The sequence below is a fragment of the Lissotriton helveticus genome, chromosome 8, assembly GCF_964261635.1.
Source record: "Lissotriton helveticus chromosome 8, aLisHel1.1, whole genome shotgun sequence".
NCBI classification, from domain to species: domain Eukaryota; kingdom Metazoa; phylum Chordata; class Amphibia; order Caudata; family Salamandridae; genus Lissotriton; species Lissotriton helveticus.
Window position 1 is genome coordinate 1657304174 of NC_136069.1, and position 21280 is coordinate 1657325453.

The window sequence follows — 21280 nt, forward strand, 5'->3', positions numbered from 1 at the left end:
TTCTGGCTTTGGCTCATATTCTCATCTGCACATAGCCACACCCCTCCTTACAAGGTACTGTGACCTCACTTCCGTTTCTGGATTTGGCTCATATTCTCATTTGCACATAGCCGCACCCTTTCTTACTAGGTTTTATGACCTCACTTCCGTTTCTGTATTTGGCCCATATTCTCATCTGCGCATAGCCACACCCCTTCTTGGAAGGTATTGTGACCTCACTTCCGTTTCTGGATTTGGCTCATTTTCCCATCTGCGCATAGCCGCACCCCTCCCTAGAAGGTACTGTGACCTCACTTCCGTTTCTGTATTTGGCTCATATTCTCATCTGCGCATAGCCACACCCCTTCCTGGAAGGTATTGTGACCTCACTTCCGTTTCTGGATTTGGCTCATTTTCCCATCTGCGCATAGCCGCCCCTTCCTAGGAGGTACTGTGACCTCACTTCCGTTTCTGGATTTGGCTCATAGTCTCATCTGCGCATAGCCGCACCCCTTCCTGGAAGGTACTGTGACCTCACTTCCGTTTCTGGATTTGGCTCATATTCTCACCTGCACATAGCCGCACCCCTTCCTAGAAGGTACTGTGACCTCACTTCCGTTTCTGGATTTGGCTCATATTCTCATCTGCACATAGCCGCACCCCTTACTAGAAGGTACTGTGACATCACTTCCTTTTCTGGATTTGACTCAGTCTCATCTGCACATAGCCGGACCCCTTCCTAGAAGGTCCTGTGACCTCACTTCCGTTTCTGGATTTGGCTCATATTCTCATCTGCACATAGCCGCACCCCTTCCTAGAAGGTACTGTGACCTCACTTCCGTTTCTGGATTTGGCTCATATTCCCATCTGCGCATAGCCGCACCCCTCCTTACAAGGTACTGTGACCTCACTTCCGTTTCTGGCTTTGGCTCATATTCTCATCTGCACATAGCCACACCCCTCCTTACAAGGTACTGTGACCTCACTTCCGTTTCTGGATTTGGCTCATATTCTCATTTGCACATAGCCGCACCCTTTCTTACTAGGTTTTATGACCTCACTTCCGTTTCTGTATTTGGCCCATATTCTCATCTGCGCATAGCCACACCCCTTCTTGGAAGGTATTGTGACCTCACTTCCGTTTCTGGATTTGGCTCATATCCCCATCTGCGCATAGCCGCACCCCTCCCTAGAAGGTACTGTGACCTCACTTCCGTTTCTGGATTTGGCTCATATTCTCATCTGCGCATAGCCGCATTCCTTCCTGGAAGGTACTGTGACCGCACTTCCGTTTCTGGATTTGGCTCATATTCTTATCTGCACATAGCCGCACCCCTTCCTAGAAGGTACTGTGACATCACTTCCTTTTCTGGATTTGACTCATTCTCATCTGCACATAGCCGGACCCCTTCCTAGAAGGTCCTGTGACCTCACTTCCGTTTCTGGCTTTGGCTCATATTCTCATTTGCACATAGCCGCACCCTTTCTTACTAGGTTTTATGACCTCACTTCCGTTTCTGTATTTGGCCCATATTCTCATCTGCGCATAGCCGCACCCCTTCCTGGAAGGTATTGTGACCTCACTTCCGTTTCTGGATTTGGTTCATATTCTCATTTGCACATAGCCGCACCCTTTCTTACTAGGTTTTATGACCTCACTTCCGTTTCTGTATTTGGCCCATATTCTCATCTGCGCATAGCCGCACCCCTTCCTGGAAGGTACTGTGACCTCACTTCCGTTTCTGTATTTGGCTCATATTCTCATCTGCGCATAGCCGCACCCCTTCCTGGAAGGTACTGTGACCTCACTTCCGTTTCTGGCTTTGGCTCATATTCTCATTTGTGCTTAGCCGCACCCCTTCCTGGAAGGTATTGTGACCTCACTTCCGTTTCTGGATTTGGCTCATATTCTCATCTGCACATAGCCGCACCCTTTCTTACTAGGTTTTATGACCTCACTTCCGTTTCTGTATTTGGCCCATATTCTCATCTGCGCATAGCTGCACCCCTTCCTGGAAGGTATTGTGACCTCACTTCCGTTTCTGGATTTGACTCATTCTCATCTGCGCATAGCTCCACCCCTTCCTGGAAGGTATTGTGACCTCACTTCCGTTTCTGGATTTGACTCATATTCTCATCTGCACATAGCTGCACACCTTCCTGGATTGCTTTGCCACTACTCACCCACCCTGAAGATGAGCTCGTCCTCAATGGGGTTCTCCTTCTTCTTCCCCGTACTGTACATGCTGGAGGGGCGCCTGACCGCCTTCTGACGTATGTGCCCACTACTGGGAGACTTCACCCTCCTCTTGACGTCATCGGGGGACTGTGGGATGTCGGAGGGCTTCACCGCCTTCACCCGGAAGGGGCTGCCTCTGATGGGTTGGTCGTAAAGGAGAATGGCAAGGCCGAACTCGCCCTCATGCTTCAGAGTGTAGACCAACTCATAGGTGCCGTTCTTATTGTCCACCACTTCCCCCTCCACAAAGCTGCCATCGGGGGCGGCGATCTCCGCGTGGATTATGGCGTTGCCCGTCTTCACCAGCTCGCCACTCTTGTCCTTGGTGGTGATTGTGACCGAGGTCTGCTGCCCGACAATGGCGTGGCGGAGGCCTTCTCCCGTGGCCACAGTCTGGTGGGCGATGGCGCTGGTGGTGATCAGCACGCCCAGGTTCTGGATAGACTTGCGAATGCCGTCCGTCTCTACGATGTAGTCGAGCTGGTCGTTCTCGTGCGGCTGCTCTTGGAAGCGTTGGCTCGCGAGCTCGCTCAGCCGCTCGCTCATCTGCTTCTTCACCAGCAGAACCTCGGTCTCGGTGCCATGGTTGAGCGCCTGCTCCGTGAAGCTGCAGCTGCTCTTGATGTTCTCGTGGCCTTGGCGCAGGGAGTCCAGCTGAGACTGCAGCACCTGCAGGAGAGGAGAGAGAAGGGAGAATTGAAAGATGGATCACCATCGAGGAGTTAAGGGCAAAAAGGAAGGGAGACAAGGAAGAAACAGCAATGACATGAAGGAATAGAAAAGTAGCTCAGATGCAGAACACACCTATGTCCATATACTTACGAAGTAAGGAGCACAGGAAAAAGACTGATAGCAAAACAGATAAAGATAGTGCTGTGTTTCCCAAACTGAGCGCCGTGGCTCCGTGGGGAGCCGTCAAACCTAGCCAGGGGAGCCGTGCACCAAGCACTTTTATGCATTTAATGTTGAAGGATCTGTTGGTTTCAGTTAAACTAATTAGATTTAAACGCATGATGTTGATGATTTGTACGTGACGTGCCTAAAGCTGTACATTTAGCGCTTGATTGATGGCATGTCGAAGGAGATGACCTCCATATTTCACTGGTTCCCCACGTTCCAACACTCCCAAATTAAGAGGAAGATGCCTGAATTATTTTGTTAGACTTGTTAAAAATGTTGTGTTTTTTCCAGATGCATTTTACACCAATGTAAGTTATCAGGAAATTACAGTTGTCCTGTCTATTAAACACACCAAGTTTTATGAAGTATTGACATTTGTACTTGAATCATAGGTACTTCCAGTACACATTTCTTTCAGTACACACACATTTCCAGACAGGCCTGCTCTCTCCCTGAGTACAGGGAAGTAAAACACCATATACGGCATAATGCCAACATAAGGAAGCAAGAAAGAGGGATGTTTAAAAAAAAAATAATCAGAGGAATTTATTTTACGTCCCAATTTTAGGGAGGAGACTGCAAAAATAAAGCTGTGTGTGGTGTAATAAATCGTGAGTCACCCGGCTGAGACAGGTGTGTTGGCACGTATGACATGGGTAGAAATGGAAGTGGGTGCAAATATTCTTCAAGCGCAGAAACACTGGCAATGGGTCCTACATGCATAAGGGTGTTATCTAGCATAGTAAGTGTGATAAAAACGTTTGAGATGTTACTCTAAAAAAGGCATGGACAAAGAAGTGTTACTAGGAATATTTTATTAAATGCACCGCCTTAGTAATACGAAACACCCTGCATATATAATTATTATACCTTCATCAGCTTCATTCCAATTATTTTTAGGGAGAAAAATACAAGTACTCTAGAGGTCGGGCTTACATCCACCCTACCCTCCCCTCCAAAAAAAGTAACAGTGGGGAGCCACGGGCAATGGCCAATGGGTTAAGGCAGACATGGGTCAAAAACATTTGGGAACCACTGAGATAGTGGGTTGACCATTAAATTGACTTTGTGGCATTTTGTCACTGTATCTATGGTTCTAGAAAACTGGGGGAAATACATTTCTTATGAAAAATGGAAACATGAAAGAAGGACAGGACACAAGAGGTGATACAGCAGGGAAGAGTTCACACCAGACTTTCACTTCCTCGTCCGCCTTCAGTTCAAGTCTATAGTGCCCATTCTCCTATACCAAGACACTCTTTACGCATACCCTTTAACCTCTGTGGGACTGGAATGGCTGACAAGGCACTTTCGCACAATTCGTGAATTTCATCTTCACATCTTTCCACACAGATCCAAATCAGGTTACTAGTGATTATTGAGAACTTTATTCAGGAGACTTAACAAGTCGCCCACTAGAAGCGAGTTACTGCTAACAGGGTGCAGTGAAAGAACACAGCACAAACTATTGGAACCCATGTTGTTAGATACAATTAACTAGCCGCAGCTCTAGCGATTGACTAATCAAAGCAGCCTGATCGACCCTCTCCTCTTCAAAATAAGTCCCTGTGAGTGCACCCTGTGGGGAAACATGGCCTGTTGCACAGGATGACTCAACGCTTCTCTCAATCCATTCACACTCACCGAAGTGACCAAGTAACATTTACACAATAAAATAAGGGGGCTATTTACAAAGGCAAATATACACATGTATATTTACTCATGCATATTCACTACTACACCTACAGGTAATGCTACGCTTTTTTTGCTATTTACCATTTCCGAGTCTAGGTTTACAACTAGATGTAGATTTACAAGTCTCCCCCCCTTGAATTAGGGGTGGGGCCTCCTAACACAGGAATTACAAGTGGTAACTACACATTATATGAGATGGCGATCTCTCCACCGAGGCAGACATCTCTCTGTGGAAAGTATAGGGAAAATTACTAAAGTTTAGAATTCTTTTAAAAACAAACATAAAAAGTATGTATGATTTAAACCTAAATTAATATCAAATGGTCCTAGGACAAATAATGTTACAGCAAATTACTCAAATTAAATGCTTACTGCATAAATCATTTAAATATATTAATTAATAAATATGTTTAAATAATTTTAAAAGTGTCACTCTCATTCACATTTATTTTGATTGAAAGTGAGGGAGATGTTAAAAGTTATGTTATATTAATTTCATTTTTTGTTTACATTTTTATTATGTTTGTTTTCACTTTTTAACCGCATGCGCGCTAGCGTTTTTCCCGCTGTGCGCTGCGTTTAAAAAAAAAACGCGTTACATGACGAGCTCAGCTCGTCATGAGCGTACGAGCGTCGTCACTCATGACGAGCTGAGCTCGTCATGAGCGCGGAAGGGGTTAAAATAGTCAAATAATTATACATTCTTTAACACAAAACAAATATATGTATATGATTTAAATGTCAAAATAATTGAATTACTTTAATATGTGGCATAGTACCAGTGGTTGGCCATGTGTGTTGTTTGACTTCCTCCAAGGCTGGGCAGGAGTACATTTAAGTCTGCTTTGACACCTTATGAACTGTAGTGATATCAGGAGTGTAACTAGTGAATACCGATGGGTCTTTTTTTGTGGACGTGTTTGCATTATCCTGTCCCTCCCTAGACCCCTCTTTAAATGCCCTAACACCCTCTCACATTTAGTAGTAAATATTCCGCATTTTCCAGCCACTGCCCTGATCCCTCCCACATTTACTACTAAAAGGTGCTACGTGCGCTGAGGTGCAGAAAAGATGAGAGGGGAAAGTGTCTCGCCATTCGTTTGCGAATAAGATTTTGTAGCACATAAGATGTACTCCTGCAATACTACTCCATGCTCTACAGCATGCAGTTTGTGGACAGGCCTCTAAGTGAGCAGTTGGAGCTTGCTACTAGGCCTATCTTACGCACCAGCAAACAAGCACTGCTTGCAGCAAGGTCTAGACTAGAGTACATACACTCTCAGTAGGGGCCACATTTTGTCTGCGTCTTGACTGTATGAGATGCCTTTAATAAAGGCATGCTGGGACTCTTTTTTAGTGAATAAAAACACACACAGCTGTATGCTAAGGCTGTCTTGTATGTGTACGCACACGACAATTGTTAGGGCTGCATTGTATGTACAAACACTGTGTTGGTTGTAAAGGAACAGGTTATTTTAACACAAGGCTGCTATTGTAGCCTCGAATCAGAGCACATACAAACATTATATCACGGTTCGTGTTGCGTTGTATGCACACTGGCCGTAGCTGCTTCCTGGGTCTGTCTTGCATGAAAGCACTCTGAAGCCATGAGCTATGGTGGGCTTGTGTGTAGAATTCCAAAACTGTTTTCACTCCTTCACTTGCAGGCTGTAGCTGCATGCTGGGGCGGTGCTGCACAGGACAGTGCACACAACATTAGCTGGTTGCTACAGTTGTCATGGAGACACATGTACAGAGGCACACTGGCTGGTTGCTGGGACTTACAGTTGTGCACAGTGTTTGGTTTCTATGTGTGATGTAAAGAGACACAGCATAGATCCAATAGCCAAGGATGGCTTTAGAGCAGGTGGCGCCCGGTGCGACAAGGTTTGTTGGCGCTCCCCCAATGACCACCTCTGCCACGGATTATTCCCTCACTACCCCCCTTTAACAGTGTCCCTCAAGCCCCCATGTCCACTCTCAATCAGATGTCGTTAATTCATTTTACAGTGCCACTCATACCAGCGTAGGGTGTCAGAGCACTTTCCATGTCACACACATTGCACAGAGACAATCACTCATAGGTGTGTAAATCAGTGTCAGAAAATGTTACATAAGACAGAGGACAACAAGGTGTGGGAATCACATGTCATCCATACTGGTAGGCAGGATAGTTAAAGAGTGCTTGGTCTGGAGAAGCACACACTGGGTATTTGAAAAGTAACCCCGTGGGTGGGGTTTCTACCCTTCTTGCAGCATTAGGATAATGAAAGACTGGAAAAATCGTAACACTCTAATCTATACCTTGCAGTCTGCATGCAGCTCTTTGATGACAGTTAATAGCTCATTCTTCTATGTGACGATTTTAACTTAAAAACTGCAAGTAACAAAAGGGCCTCTTGGACAGAAGCAGTAATGCACTGACCTACATACATTATGCAAAAAGAACAATCGATGGACAGAATGCAGAACAATGTCAAACTTTAACCCCAGTACAGAGATCTGGGGATAGATTCATGGATTTTTTGCTCACCATGCCATTCCAGTTAGGACCCAGCCATATGCAAATCAGTCCAGCCCGAACTGCCAGGCTAGGTTCTCCCTGTACTGGAAACAAGCATCCTAGGACCGGTTTCGGGGTTTCACTCCTCAGCCAGGATAGCTTGACTCCAGTGGCACGGAGAGCACAGGACCCACGTGTGGCCCTGAAACCGGTCCCAGGATGCTTGTTTCCGGTCCAAGGAGGACCTGGGTTGGCAGTTCGGGCTGGACTGTTCCCATGAGGAGCAGGGTCAAGACTGATTTGCATATGGCTGGGTCCAAACTGGGGTGGCATGGGGAGCAAAAGAATGATGGATTTAACCCAGATCCTTGTGACTGGGGGTGAATGTTTGCATTGTCCGGCATTCAGTCCATCAACTTGTTTCTATTTACATTATGTGCACTTTGTGAACTGCATGGTACATTTTCTCTGTAGCAGCCTCATTAACCCACTGTGCTACCTTATGATGAGCAATAACCTCCATTAGACAACCCTTTGATCTCTCTCCAGGAAGAACATTAATCACCGGAGTTATGTTGACATTTGTATTGCTGCCTGAAAATTACTGGAGGCAAGGAAAGCAGCAGGGGCTTTTAAAATAATAATGTACTTGCAAATAGAGCGTCCCCACCCGAAGTCAGCACCCGGTGCAGTGGCACCGGTCGCACCGCCCTAGAGCAAATAGCCATGTGCCAGCACTATCTTCAGTGAGTACAAACACACACACTTTCAATATCCGGGTAGGTTGTCTTCCAATAGTGCGCTTAGAGTGACTTGGTTTGCGTGGCTGTCAAACAACCACACGTCCTGGTAATGAGGGGGGCCTTGTGTGCACGTGCACACCACAGGGAGTATCACACAACCACATGGACTCTTAGGGGGCGTGGCCAATGCAACCAGGGCGTGGCTTAAACACACACACAAGCTAAAAACCTGTGCTTAGCATAGTGCGCCGCCCGACTGGTATTTTGCCTCTTCTGTCATGACATCCAGATATATGATACAACAAGTAACATTGCACCTACAGCACGCCTAGGACTATTGACTTTGTCAATGAATATTAGTTGCATAAGATAAATACGCAACAACTACGGCTTCCTTGATATAATATTGAAAAAGCTTCAGTTCTGATTGATGAGACTGTGAAAGAACTGTGGCGAGTCTCTGACCTTACCTCAAAGGCAGTGAAGGGTGACACTGCTGCAGAGTTAAATAAAAAGTTTCACCCTGAGTTTGAGGGCAAAAAGAGAAAGCCCGACATGGAGCCGTCTGGACACCTGCGTCTTAGAACTGCCGGTGCTGAGCACCGACAGAACCCGGCCCACTTAATGCCCGGACATGGTCACACACCCAATGGCTGGTTAGTGTGTCTTTGGCGTCTGCACACACACCCACCAAGCGACTTCGAGGGTTCTCTTCTGTACACACACAAAGGCACAGACAAGTACAGGCAGGGCCGGCGCTAGGCATGGGCAGCGTGGGCGGCTGCACAGGGCCTCGCGCTCAGCCCACCAGCATGGGGCCACGCACTACTGATGTGTGCTGTTGTTTCCTTGGCGATCTATTTAAAAAAAAGGTGTCGCCTTGCAATTAAGGTCCATTGGAGGGGGCCCCCTCCCTGAGCCTCTCAGGGATGGTGTCTGTCTGGTGGCATAGGGGAGGGAGAAGCTCCCTCAATTGCAAGGAGACCATTCACAGACACTGTGGGGGGCCCATTGTCCAGCATTTTGGCGCCCCCACAGTTTTAACTTTTAGACCACAATCAATTCTCACACCTATCAGGCTGAAGGTGTGAGAAATGCTTGTGGAGTAAAAGTTAAAACTGTGGGGGCGCAAAAATGCTGGACAATAGGCCCCCCACAGTGTCTCTGAATGGTCTCCTTGCAGGGGGCCACTTATCTAAATAAGAGGGGGCCTCGCACGCTGCCTTTTAGCCCAGGGCCACGCAAATCCTAGGACCGGCCCTGAGTACAGGCACACACATGGGTAAGCCGGATGTCGGGTAGTTTGCAGGTGACCTCAGAATAAACAGCTGTCATGACGATAAGGTACAGTGAGTATTCCAATGAGTGTGGGGTAACAGAGCCTGGCACTGTAGCCCGCAGATACCAGGCCCTCTCGCACGCTTTCAACAACAGTCATATACATATAAAGGATATTAACGGGTGTTAATGACCCGAAACACCAGTTGCTAAGGCATGACACAAGCGCCTGCATGTGCGACTACGTGTTAAGTGGACACACATCTGCCCGCTGGGGGCTGGCAGCGTTGTGTACAGACCTGCACGGACACACCAGCTGCACGGCACGACGGCCGTGCATTCACAAGCAGCTATTGTTGCCAGGGCTGCCCGTGTGCAGCCAGCGCTGGATGCAGCCGGTTGCTAGGGTCTTCAACCAATGGCAGCGCATAGCTGTTGCTAGGGCCGCCTTGCATCAGTAAGATGCTAGTGAAGATGCTTACAATGGGCGAGGCGTCCTCTCACTGACTCCGGACGCACACAGCACGTGAGGGCGGCTCATCTCACAGCCACGCACGCACCCTAGATAGGATGACCAGACGTCCCGGATTTGCCGGTACACCCCCGGGTTTCACCAGCTGTCCCGGCTCATTTCAGCTCGTTTTGCACATATGAGAAGACACATTTTCATATTTTCCAGGGTAGGATTAGCTAGCAGCTCTTAGGAGAAATCAATTAAATTAACTCACACACGGCTGGGTTTAAATGTTGCATTTAATTTAGTCTGTAAGTGCCTCTCGTCCGTGTTTCTGTGTTGATGAGCACACTAATAAAAGTAATTCTGCGGCAACGTAAAATGATAGTCCTTCTTGTATGTTTGGAAAGTGTCCCGAATTCTGTTTTTGAAAATATGGCCACCCTGACTGAAGGGCAATGTCCACAGCCTCGGGATGACGCACAAAATCAGGCTTTTTTCAGGGACAGGCCAGGGCCCACCAACCACACGGGGCAGAGGACGACAACAACGATGGCATAGTACACCAGGAGACCGACAAACACAACACAAGTACCACCAGTGGTCATTTCCATTAATGGCGACAGCGCCATGGAACCTACACGGACTGAACCCATTTTCAACCTATCCTCACATCTTCCATCTGAAGATGAGGAGCTCTCTATTGAGTAAAGGTCTTTCATGTGTCCCTACACTTCCTTTCAATTTTTGGGAACTTCAAACAGAGCGATGACACTTTTTCCGTAAAATTCGTTAATAATTCTTCTTGCAAAATAACCCATGCACTCCTTGTACTGCTAACACAACATTACGACCTCCATTGACCTCTTCTCCCACACATGGCTCCCTCCCCACAGAGATAGATGCATACTTTTGAGAAATTGGTAGGCCTGGGCGGTGAATTTTGCTCCATTCGCTGAGTTTTCAGAGTTTCCTGCACTCCACGGAGCTTGCGGAGTGCAGAAAATGCAGCTTCACGATGTGCAGCAGAGTTTTTTCCTACCTCGAGATCGCAAATGGTAAGTTCGTAAGCGGCAGCTGCGTCTCGGGTAAAATTTCTACCTGAGCAGCAGGAATACTAGCACAAACTGCAGTTCGCAGTGCACTCTGCCACTCGCGGAACTTCGCAGAGTTTTTTGTAACTTCGCGGAGTTCCACATAGCAAAATTCCACGAATTACGCCCAGGCCACACCGACCTTTTCCACTACAACCTACCACTACAAGAAAAATAAGGCCCTTGCCAGCCTGAAATCAAGTCATACAGTGGTTATTAAACCACTGATGACGGCAGTGGAATTGTGGTCCAGGATATTGACCCCTATAATGCGGACTTTCTTAGGCAATTGACCAACCCCCACCATTATCAAATACTGCCAATGGATCCAACACACGAAATTCAAAATATAATCTTAAACATCACAGAGGAAGGCAAAACCACAGGTTACCTAACCCAAATTGAATTTTTGTTCCTCAACACCAAATTTCCCAGAGCACCTGCCATTTACACCCTTCCCAACCTACAAAAGAACACTGAGACTGCCCGGACGACCCATCATCCCAGGATGTGGTTCCATTTTGGAACCTCTTGGACAGTATGTTGATTTCTTTATAGAGGACTTTGAACGAAAACTTGCTGTAATGTCAGAGACAGCATAGATATGATAAACCAAGTTGATCATCACCTGTTTAATCCGGAAACAAACATTCTCTGCACCTTGGACGTAGAATCACTCTACACTAACATTCCCCAAACGGAAGGTTTGGCAGTCATTGAGAATATACTTAACTGCAGAACACGCCCACACGCTGTCCCCACATATTTTATCCTATAGCTATCAACCCAATTCCTGACACATAAGCTGTTCCTGTAAAATTATTTTACGCAATCAGCACTTCTCAGTCTGCCTTCTTTACCCAATCAGTACCGCTCAGTCTGCCTTGTTTATACAATCAGTCCTGCCCAGTCTGTCTTGTTTACACAATCATTCCGGAGCAGTCTGCCTTGTTTACACAATCGGTACTACTCAGCGTGCCTTGTTCGGTAATCAGTACTGTCCAGTCTGCCTTGTTTACACAATCAGTACTGCTCAGCGTGCCTTGTTTACACAATCAGTACTGCTCAGCAGCGTGTCTTGTTTGCGTAATCAGTACTGTTCAGCCTGCCTTGTTTACACAATCAGTACTGCTCAGCAGCGTGTCTTGTTTGCGTAATCAGTACTGCTCAGCCTGCCTTGTTTACACAATCAGTACTGCTCAGTCTGCCTAGTTTACACAATCAGTACAGCTCAGTCTGCCTTGTTTACACAATCAGTACTGCTCAGTCTGCCTTTTAAACATACCTCGCGGCTACCAACTCAGTCTGTAGCTGCAAATACACCTACGGTGGTGTATAATCGTGAGCCTACCTTGTGCTTGGCACCACAGATGGCCTCCAGATCATGAATCAATGTGTTCTTCCGCTGGTGCAGTGCCTTTTCTAGGTCTTCGAAAGTGCCGCTGATCTCAGAGATGGCATCATTCTTACGGTCAATCAGCTGCTTACTGATCTCAGTGACCAGAGCTATGGAGCACGTCAGCTGCGGGAGCCTGCGGATAGAAGCAAGAAATGAATCCACCCGCAGTACGGAGGAGAACAGAAATGTGATGGGTAGGATGCTTGTTTTAATCTCAGCCTACAGCTGATCTCTCGCTAAAAAGGATTCAGTGGGCAAACAACAGTGGCCAAGATCAATGAAAGCATTTCTTCAATCAGCTATGTTTTTGCAAATTTGTGCAGCATAAATAGATGTGCAGCTTGCCCATAGCTCAAGACAGGTGTGGGGGACAGAGTAAGAGAAGTTTTTTTTTTTTGTCAGAGCAATAAGGTGGGGGGACAAATGTTCAGCGACTGGGTGTAAATTCGTGGCTGGTGAATTTTTGCTGCTACCGCAGTTGAGCATCTTAGCAGAAGCCTCCTGTGTCTGAGTACAAAAGAGAACTGCAATGTGAATGCAGACTGTAGAAAAGTGCAGAGAGTTAGCGTCTACTAAGGCAAAGTGTGACTGTAAGGGGGGAGCGTTGGCCAGCAACAGGGTGTTTTGTCCGCCTGTGGGAGGCTGTTTAATGGGCAGGTCAAGCCACCACCACCCACACCTGAAGGCTGTGCATGGCAGGGGCTTGGCCTCCTGCAGGGGATATCTGTTCAGGCTGCGGGCCAGGCCCTGTGGCCAACACCACGACAAGCAAGACCAAAGGACATGCATGGTGGGTCACTAGCTGCCCACAAGGAGATGCGTGCAGGGCCTAGGCACAGCCCAGGCCCTGTCGCCAACACCACGCCAAGCAAGACCAAAGGACATGCATGGTGGGTCACTGGCTGCCCACAAGGAGAGGGCCAGGCCCTGTATCCAAAGGTTTCTAGCACGTGCTCAAAACTCAGCAACGGGGTATGGGGGACTATGATGAAAAAGAGACTCCAGAAATGAACTGAAAAAACTAAAGGCTAAAGTGATAGATATGGTAATAAGTTTCTGCTTTTGGAATAAAGAATAGCAATTCACAGAAAAAAAAACAGTTAAAGTGACGCTATAGTTTGGTAGGTTTAAAAAAACTAGCAATTCACTGAAAAAGCAAAAGTTAAAGTGACATAAAATAATAATATAAAAACTACCACTTAAACCCTCTTTAAAAAATATACTGAAATTCACTAGTTACAGTTTACTAAGCTAACTAGAACTTGCGCCCCTGCCATGCACTGCTTATGATCTCACAGGTTACCATGCACCTACCAAATACCAAATAAAAAAAAAAAACATTTGGGTGACAATGAATAATAAAAGAGCGCTTGGTGCTGCTCATTTATTTATTGCTTCGTTAAGGGGGCAGGAGTTATAGCTACTTCAGTTAACTATAGCTGGTGAATTTCAGTATTGTTTTAGTTTAACATATAATGTTGCAACTGGCATAGTTACTTAACAATAAAGCCACTTTGACCTTTGCGTTTTTTCAGTGAATAGAGAGATAGCCAGAGCGAGATAGAAAAACAGTTACTTAATTGTTTTCACAGCTGGTTAATTTTTGATGCTTTTGATTCAAACCTATTTATGATAATAATTTACTTAATATTTATCTGCAAATCTCCAATTGTCAGTCGGCCTGGCATGCATTTACATTTTTTATATTTGCTTAACTTGCTGGATATTAACTTCTTTATCTCTTCTCTGTATTGTATTAGGCTGTTGGCTCTGGATACCCTTTTTTAGTTTACGCATGGAGCCCGGCAAATGCTACCAAAGGGAGGGTCCAGAGATACTGAAGGCAACCTGTGGCTATACTTGGGTATTGTGGAAAAGCATGAAGCCTTAATTCTACTAGCGTCTTTGTCATATTCAGGACATAAGAGAGGAGAGGAGTTGGCCTAACGGCTAGGGCGGTCGACCTCGAATCTGGGAACTGGGATCGAGTCTCGGCAATGACACTGAACATCCTGTAATTCTGGGCAAATCACGTAATCTCCCCGTGCTTAACAAAAATTAATGTGTCCTCGTGTAATGCAACTGGTGCTATGTAAAGCGCTCTGATACCCGATTCGGGTCAAGTTTGTCTATATAAAACTCTGAAAAATAAAATAAATAAACATTAATGAAGAAAAGGACACAGACTTGAGATTCAGGGAGTAACAAAGGCTGGCAGCAGGTTTGAAGATTCAGAGAGTAATAAAGAACTGGGAACAGGCTGCAGTGTTCAGAGAATATTAAACATTGGGCATGTGCTGCACAAGTCTAAGAGTAACAAAGAATGAAAAAGCACAAGCTTCATAGAACAATGAAGACTGGGCAGAGGCCTTGAGATTGAGACAGTAACAAGACTGAGCTCAGGCTGCAACATTCAGAGGATAACAACTGTGTAAAGGCTGCCGTATTCAGTGAGCGACAAAGTGTGTGTGCAAGGTATGAAATTCAGAGAGTGACAAAGACTGGGTGCAGGCTTAAAGATTTGGAAAGCGACAAAGACTAGGCAAAGCCGGCACAACCCAGAGTAACAGAGACCGGGCAAAGGCCAAGAGAATCAAAGAGCAACAAAGACTGAGTCCAGGGTGCAAGATTCAGAGAGTAACAAAGACTGAGCCCAGTCTGCAAGATTCAGAGAGTAACAAAGACTGAGCCGAGTTGACGATAGCGGAGGGCTTCTGTTCCTGGACGCCGATAGTCGCCGGGTTGACGACGGCGGTGGATCACGAGTCGATGTCGATGTCTTCTCGCCGCCGTCGATGGCCTAATCTTAGACAAATGACCTACCAGTGGTGGATTTTCAGCGCCGAGCCCGACGCTGCGCTAGAAGGGTGAGGGATCTTGCTCCTTGATGGAGATCTAGACCTCTTGGAACCCTTCTTCACAGGAGATCTGCCTCTCGAAGATTGTTCTGCCAGCCCATATAGACAAATTCTTTCTCTGTCCTTTAAGTCCTTTTGGACAGGGTCTGGCAATGAGGACAGGTCTTAGGGTCATGGTCTTTAGGCAAGCAAAGGATACAGACCTCATGAGAGTCTGACCTGGCCTTCTTTTTACCACAAGAAGGGCAGGGGTCAAAAAGAGATGGCATTTTGAGTGGAAAAAAATGCCCAAAACAGTCAAAAAAAGACAGGACCTTACTTCAGAAGGTGGAGGACATCGAAATAAGTAGAAATTTCTCAAAAAAGTGAAAATTATTTCTGACTAGAATCTGAAAGAAATGGAGCTGTGTAACCAGGATCCTTCCTGAAGGAGCCGGAAAGAACAAACTGACCTAACTGTCACCCCTGAGGCATGATGGGAAGCTGGGGGTTATGACTGCCTTAAAGGCACCGTGCCAGTTTATCTCTATGTTGCTATGAGTTAGCTTTTCAGTCTTTTTAGACTGTGTTTTTGCAATGCAGCCTGGTTGCTGTATATGCTTTCAATCCTATGTGAGAGTTTTCTGCTGACTGCTAAGCAATAAAACAGTTTCAAAACATGTTTTGCTGTTGTTTTTCCCCGTTTCTAATGCATGTTTTTTTTTAAAAAACTTTATTAGTAGTTGCCAAATGTACATTGCAATCTTTTTACAACCCGTAGGCCAGCTGTCATACACATAATAGTTCACCTTCATTGTTACACAGCTCTTCAGCCGACAACCTTCCGGTCCGGCAGCAATTTATCGACAATGTACGTAAGGCATTTCGATGACTGGCAAGTGATCTGAATCGTCCTACTTTTATTTATATCTTAACACAACTTTGGACTCAATAGGATTGGTAATCAGTTTATATCGGCATCAATGTATATTCTGTATCTCACGCTATTGGGTTTCCCCGGGCGTCTATCCTGCCCCCTCTTGTCCCTAAGTCCTACAGTCAATCAGACATATTCGTATCTCAGACCCCCTCCCAACCCTTCCCGGTGGCCTCCAAGTGAATCATTCATCCATCTCCTCCTCGTCCCCTGAACTATCAATGTCTTCTTCAGGAAGAGGCTCGCACAGGTCCCCCCGATAACTGTTCCAGGGGTGCCAGATCTTATTCCATTTGTGAGGGTTGGCTCTCATTTTGTAGACTGCTCGCTCAACCACCATAAGTCTTGCACCACAGTCCATAGTCCTGCACCACTGTGCTAAAGTCGGTGTTTCTGCCACTCCCCATTTCTGCGCTATACCAAGTTTGGCAACCATGACCCCCACTATTACCCATTGCTGCCCATGACGCGTCAGATCATTCTCCCCCCACACATTCAGCAAGCACACACGCGGGTCCGGTGTGAGTGATATCTCTAGAGTTTGGGAAATGGTGCGCATGATTTGTCACCAATAGTCATCTAATGCATGTTTTATGATATAATGGGGAGTCCTTACAGCATTATTTATCTCTGGTGTGTATGAGGGAGGCTGCAGTTGCTTATTTTTATAGATATATATATATTATATATATATATATATATATATATATATATATATATATATATATATATATATATACACACATGGAGATACATATACGTGGGGCACATATATGATTGTGTTTCTGGGGTCCCGCGAATATTCTAGTGCTTAGGACTATTGATGAGGATCCCCTGGAAGAGAAGCAGAGGTCGTGAGAGGAAGACATCAGCGAAAGAGGAGCAGAGGCCGTGAGATGCAGACATCAGCGAAAGAGGAGCAGAGGCTGTGAGATGCAGACATCAGAGAAAGAGGAGCAGAGGCCGTGAGATGCAGACATCAGAGAAAGAGGAGCAGAGGCCGTGAGATGCAGACATCAGAGAAAGAGGAGCAGAGGCTGTTAGATGCAGCCATCAGAGAAAGAGGAGCAGAGGCTGTGAGATGCAGCCATCAGAGAAAGAGGAGCAGAGGCTGTGAGATGCAGACATCGGAGAAAGAGAAGCAGAGGCCGTGAGATGCAGCCATCAGCGAAAGAGGAGCAGAGGCGTGAGATGCAGACATCAGAGAAAGAGGAGCAGAGGCCGTGAGATGCAGACATCAGAGAAAGAGGAGCAGAGGCCGTGAGATGCAGACATCAGAGAAAGAGGAGCAGAGGCCGTGAGATGCAGACATCGGAGAAAGAGGGGCAGAGGCCGTGAGATGCAGACATCAGAGAAAGAGGAGCAGAGGCCGTGAGATGCAGACATCAGAGAAAGAGGAGCAGAGGCCGTGAGATGCAGACATCAGAGAAAGAGGAGCAGAGGCCGTGAGATGCAGACATCAGCGAAAGAGGAGCAGAGGCCGTGAGATGCAGACATCAGAGAAAGAGGAGCAGAGGCCGTGAGATGCAGACATCAGAGAAAGAGGAGCAGAGGCCGTGAGATGCAGACATCAGAGAAAGAGGAGCAGAGGCCGTGAGATGCAGACATCAGAGAAAGAGGAGAGTAGGCCGTGAGAGGCAGACATCAGAGAAAGAGGAGCAGAGGCCGTGAGATGCAAACATCAGAGAAAGAGGAGCAGAGGCCGTGAGATGCAGACATCAGAGAAAGAGGAGCAGAGGCCATGAGATGCAGACATCAGAGAAAGAGGAGCAGAGGCCGTGAGATGCAGACATCAGAGAAAGAGGAGCAGAGGCTGCGAGAGGCAGACATCAGAGAAAGAGGAGCAGAGGCCGTGAGATGCAGACATCAGAGAAAGAGGAGCAGAGGCTGCGAGAGGCAGACATCAGAGAAAGAGGAGCAGAGGCCGTGAGATGCAGACTTCAGAGACAGAGGTACAGAGGTCGTGAGATGCAGACATCAGAGAAAGAGGAACAGAGGCTGTGAGAGGCAGACATCAGAGAAAGAGGAGCAGAGGCCGTGAGATGCAGACATCAGAGAAAGAGGAGCAGAGGCCGTGAGATGCAGACATCAGAGAAAGAGAAGCAGAGGCCGTGAGATGCAGACATCAGAGAAAGAGGAGCAGAGGCCGAGAGTGGCAGACATCAGAGAAAGAGGAGCAGAGGCCGTGAGATGCAGACATCAGAGAAAGAGGAGCAGAGGCCGTGAGATGCAGACATCAGAGAAAAAGAAGCAGAGGCCATGAGATGCAGACATCAGAGAAAGAGGAGCAGAGGCCGAGAGAGGCAGACATCAGAGAAAGAGGAGCAGAGGCCGTGAGATGCAGACATCAGAGAAAGAGGAGCAGAGGCCGTGAGATGCAGACATCAGAGAAAGAGGAGCAGAGGCTGTGAGATGCAGACATCAGAGAATGAGGAGCAGAGGCCGTGAGATGCAGACATCAGAGAATGAAGTGCAGAGGCCATGAGATGCAGACATAAGAGGAGCAGAGGCTACGAGATGCAGACATCAGAGAAAGAGGAGCAGAGGCTGTGAGATGCAGACATGAGAGAAAGAGGAGCAGAGGCTGTGAGATGCAGACATCAGAGAAAGAGGAGCAGAGGCCGTGAGATGCAGACATCAGAGAAAGAGGAGCAGAGGCCGTGAGATGCAGACATCAGAGAAAGAGGAGCAGAGGCCGTGAGATGCAGACATCAGAGAAAGAGGAGCAGAGGCCGTGAGATGCAGACATCAGCGAAAGAGGAGCAGAGGCCGTGAGATGCAGACATCAGAGAAAGAGGAGCAGAGGCCGTGAGATGCAGACATCAGAGAAAGAGGAGCAGAGGCCGTGAGATGCAGACATCAGAGAAAGAGGAGCAGAGGCTGTGAGATGCAGACATGAGAGAAAGAGGAGCAAAGGCTGTGAGATGCAGACATGAGAGAAAGAGGAGCAGAGGCTGTGAGATGCAGCCATCAGCGAAAGAGGAGCAGAGGCCGTGAGATGCAGACATCAGAGAAAGAGGAGCAGAGGCTGTGAGATGCAGACATGAGAGAAAGAGGAGCAGAGGCTGTGAGATGCAGCCATCAGCGAAAGAGGAGCAGAGGCCGTGAGATGCAGCCATCAGCGAAAGAGGAGCAGAGGCCATGAGATGCAGACATCAGAGAAAGAGGAGCAGAGGCCATAAGATGCAGACATCAGAGAAAGAGAAGCAGAAGCCGTGAGAGGCAGACTTCAGAGAAAGAGGAGCAGAGGCCGTGAGATGCAGACATCAGAGAAAGAGGAACAGAGGCCATGAGATGCAGACATCAGAGAAAGAGAAGCAGAAGCCGTGAGAGGCAGACTTCAGAGAAAGAGGATCAGAGGCCGTGAGATGCAGCCATCAGCGAAAGAGGAGCAGAGGCCGTGAGATGCAGCTATCAGCGAAAGAGGAGCAGAGGCCATGAGATGCAGACATCAGAGAAAGAGGAGCAGAGGCCGTGAGATGCAGACATCAGCGAAAGAGGAGCAGAGGCCGTGAGATGCAGACATCAGAGAAAGAGGAGCAGAGGCCGTGAGATGCAGACATCAGCGAAAGAGGAGCAGAGGCCGTGAGATGCAGACATCAGAGACAGAGGAGCAGAGGCCGTGAGATGCAGACATCAGAGAAAGAGGAGCAGAGGCCGTGAGATGCAGACATCAGAGAAAGAGGAGCAGAGGCCGTGAGATGCAGACATCAGAGAAAGAGGAGAGTAGGCCGTGAGAGGCAGACATCAGAGAAAGAGGAGCAGAGGCCGTGAGATGCAAACATCAGAGAAAGAGGAGCAGAGGCCGTGAGATGCAGACATCAGAGAAAGAGGAGCAGAGGCCGTGAGATGCAGACATCAGAGAAAGAGGAGTAGAGGCCGTGAGATGCAGATATCAGAGAAAGAGGAGCAGAGGCCGTGAGATGCAGACATCAGAGAAAGAGGAGCAGAAGCCGTGAGATACAGACATCAGAGAAAGAGGAGCAGAGGCCGTGAGATGCAGACATCAGCGAAAGAGGAGCAGAGGCCGTGAGATGCAGACATCAGCGAAAGAGGAGCAGAGGCCGTGAGATGCAGACATCAGCGAAAGAGGAGCAGAGGCCGTGAGATGCAGACATCAGCGAAAGAGGAGCAGAGGCCGTGAGATGCAGACATCAGAGAAAGAGGAGCAGAGGCCGTGAGATGCAGACATCAGAGAAAGAGGAGCAGAGGCCGTGAGATGCAGACATCAGCGAAAGAGGAGCAGAAGCCGTGAGATACAGACATCAGAGAAAGAGGAGCAGAGGCCGTGAGATGCAGACATCAGCGAAAGAGGAGCAGAGGCCGTGAGATGCAGACATCAGCGAAAGAGGAGCAGAGGCCGTGAGATGCAGACATCAGCGAAAGAGGAGCAGAGGCCGTGAGATGCAGACATCAGCGAAAGAGGAGCAGAGGCCGTGAGATGCAGACATCAGAGAAAGAGGAGCAGAGGCCGTGAGATGCAGCTATCAGCGAAAGAGGAGCAGAGGCCATGAGATGCAGACATCAGAGAAAGAGGAGAGTAGGCCGTGAGAGGCAGACATCAGAGAAAGAGGAGCAGAGGCCATGAGATGCAGACATCAGAGAAAGAGGAGCAGAGGCCCTGAGATGCAGACATCAGAGAAAGAGGAGAGTAGGCCGTGAGAGGCAGAGATCAGAGAAAGAGGAGCAGAGGCCGTGAGATGCAGACGTCAGAGAAAGAGGAGCAGAGGCCGTGAGATGCAGACATCAGAGAAAGAGGAGCAGAGGCCGTGAGATGCAGACATCAGAGAAAGAGGAGCAGAGGCCGTGAGATGCAGACATCAGAGAAAGAGGAGCAGAGGCCGTGAGATGCAGACATCAGAGAAAGAGGAGCAGAGGCCGTGAGATGCAGACATCAGAGAAAGAGGAGCAGAGGCCGTGAGATGCAGACATCAGCGAAAGAGGAGCAGAGGCCGTGAGATGCAGACATCAGAGAAAGAGGAGCAGAGGCCGTGAGATGCAGACATCAGAGAAAGAGGAGAGTAGGCCGTGAGAGGCAGACATCAGAGAAAGAGGAGCAGAGGCCGTGAGATGCAGACATCAGAGAAAGAGGAGCAGAGGCCGTGAGATGCAGACATCGGAGAAAGAGGAGCAGAGGCCGTGAGATGCAGACATCAGAGAAAGAGGAGCAGAGGCCGTGAGATGCAGACATCAGAGAAAGAGGAGCAGAGGCTGTGAGATAC

The 21280-nt window shown here is 47.7% G+C and overlaps 1 protein-coding gene across 4 annotated transcripts in view; it reads right to left on the bottom strand.

The window, feature by feature from the left end:
• The window catches only part of TRIM3 (tripartite motif containing 3), a 290801-nt gene that overhangs the window by 91386 nt on the left and 178135 nt on the right, over positions 1–21280 (bottom strand). For all 4 annotated transcript variants that reach the window (XM_078658725.1, XM_078658724.1, XM_078658727.1 and 1 more), the window contains 2 exons: positions 12237–12417; positions 2164–2887 (listed from right to left, as the gene is read on the bottom strand). In XM_078658725.1, coding sequence (XP_078514851.1) covers positions 2164–2887; positions 12237–12417 — 905 coding nt within the window. The remainder of the gene's footprint in view (positions 1–2163; positions 2888–12236; positions 12418–21280) is intronic.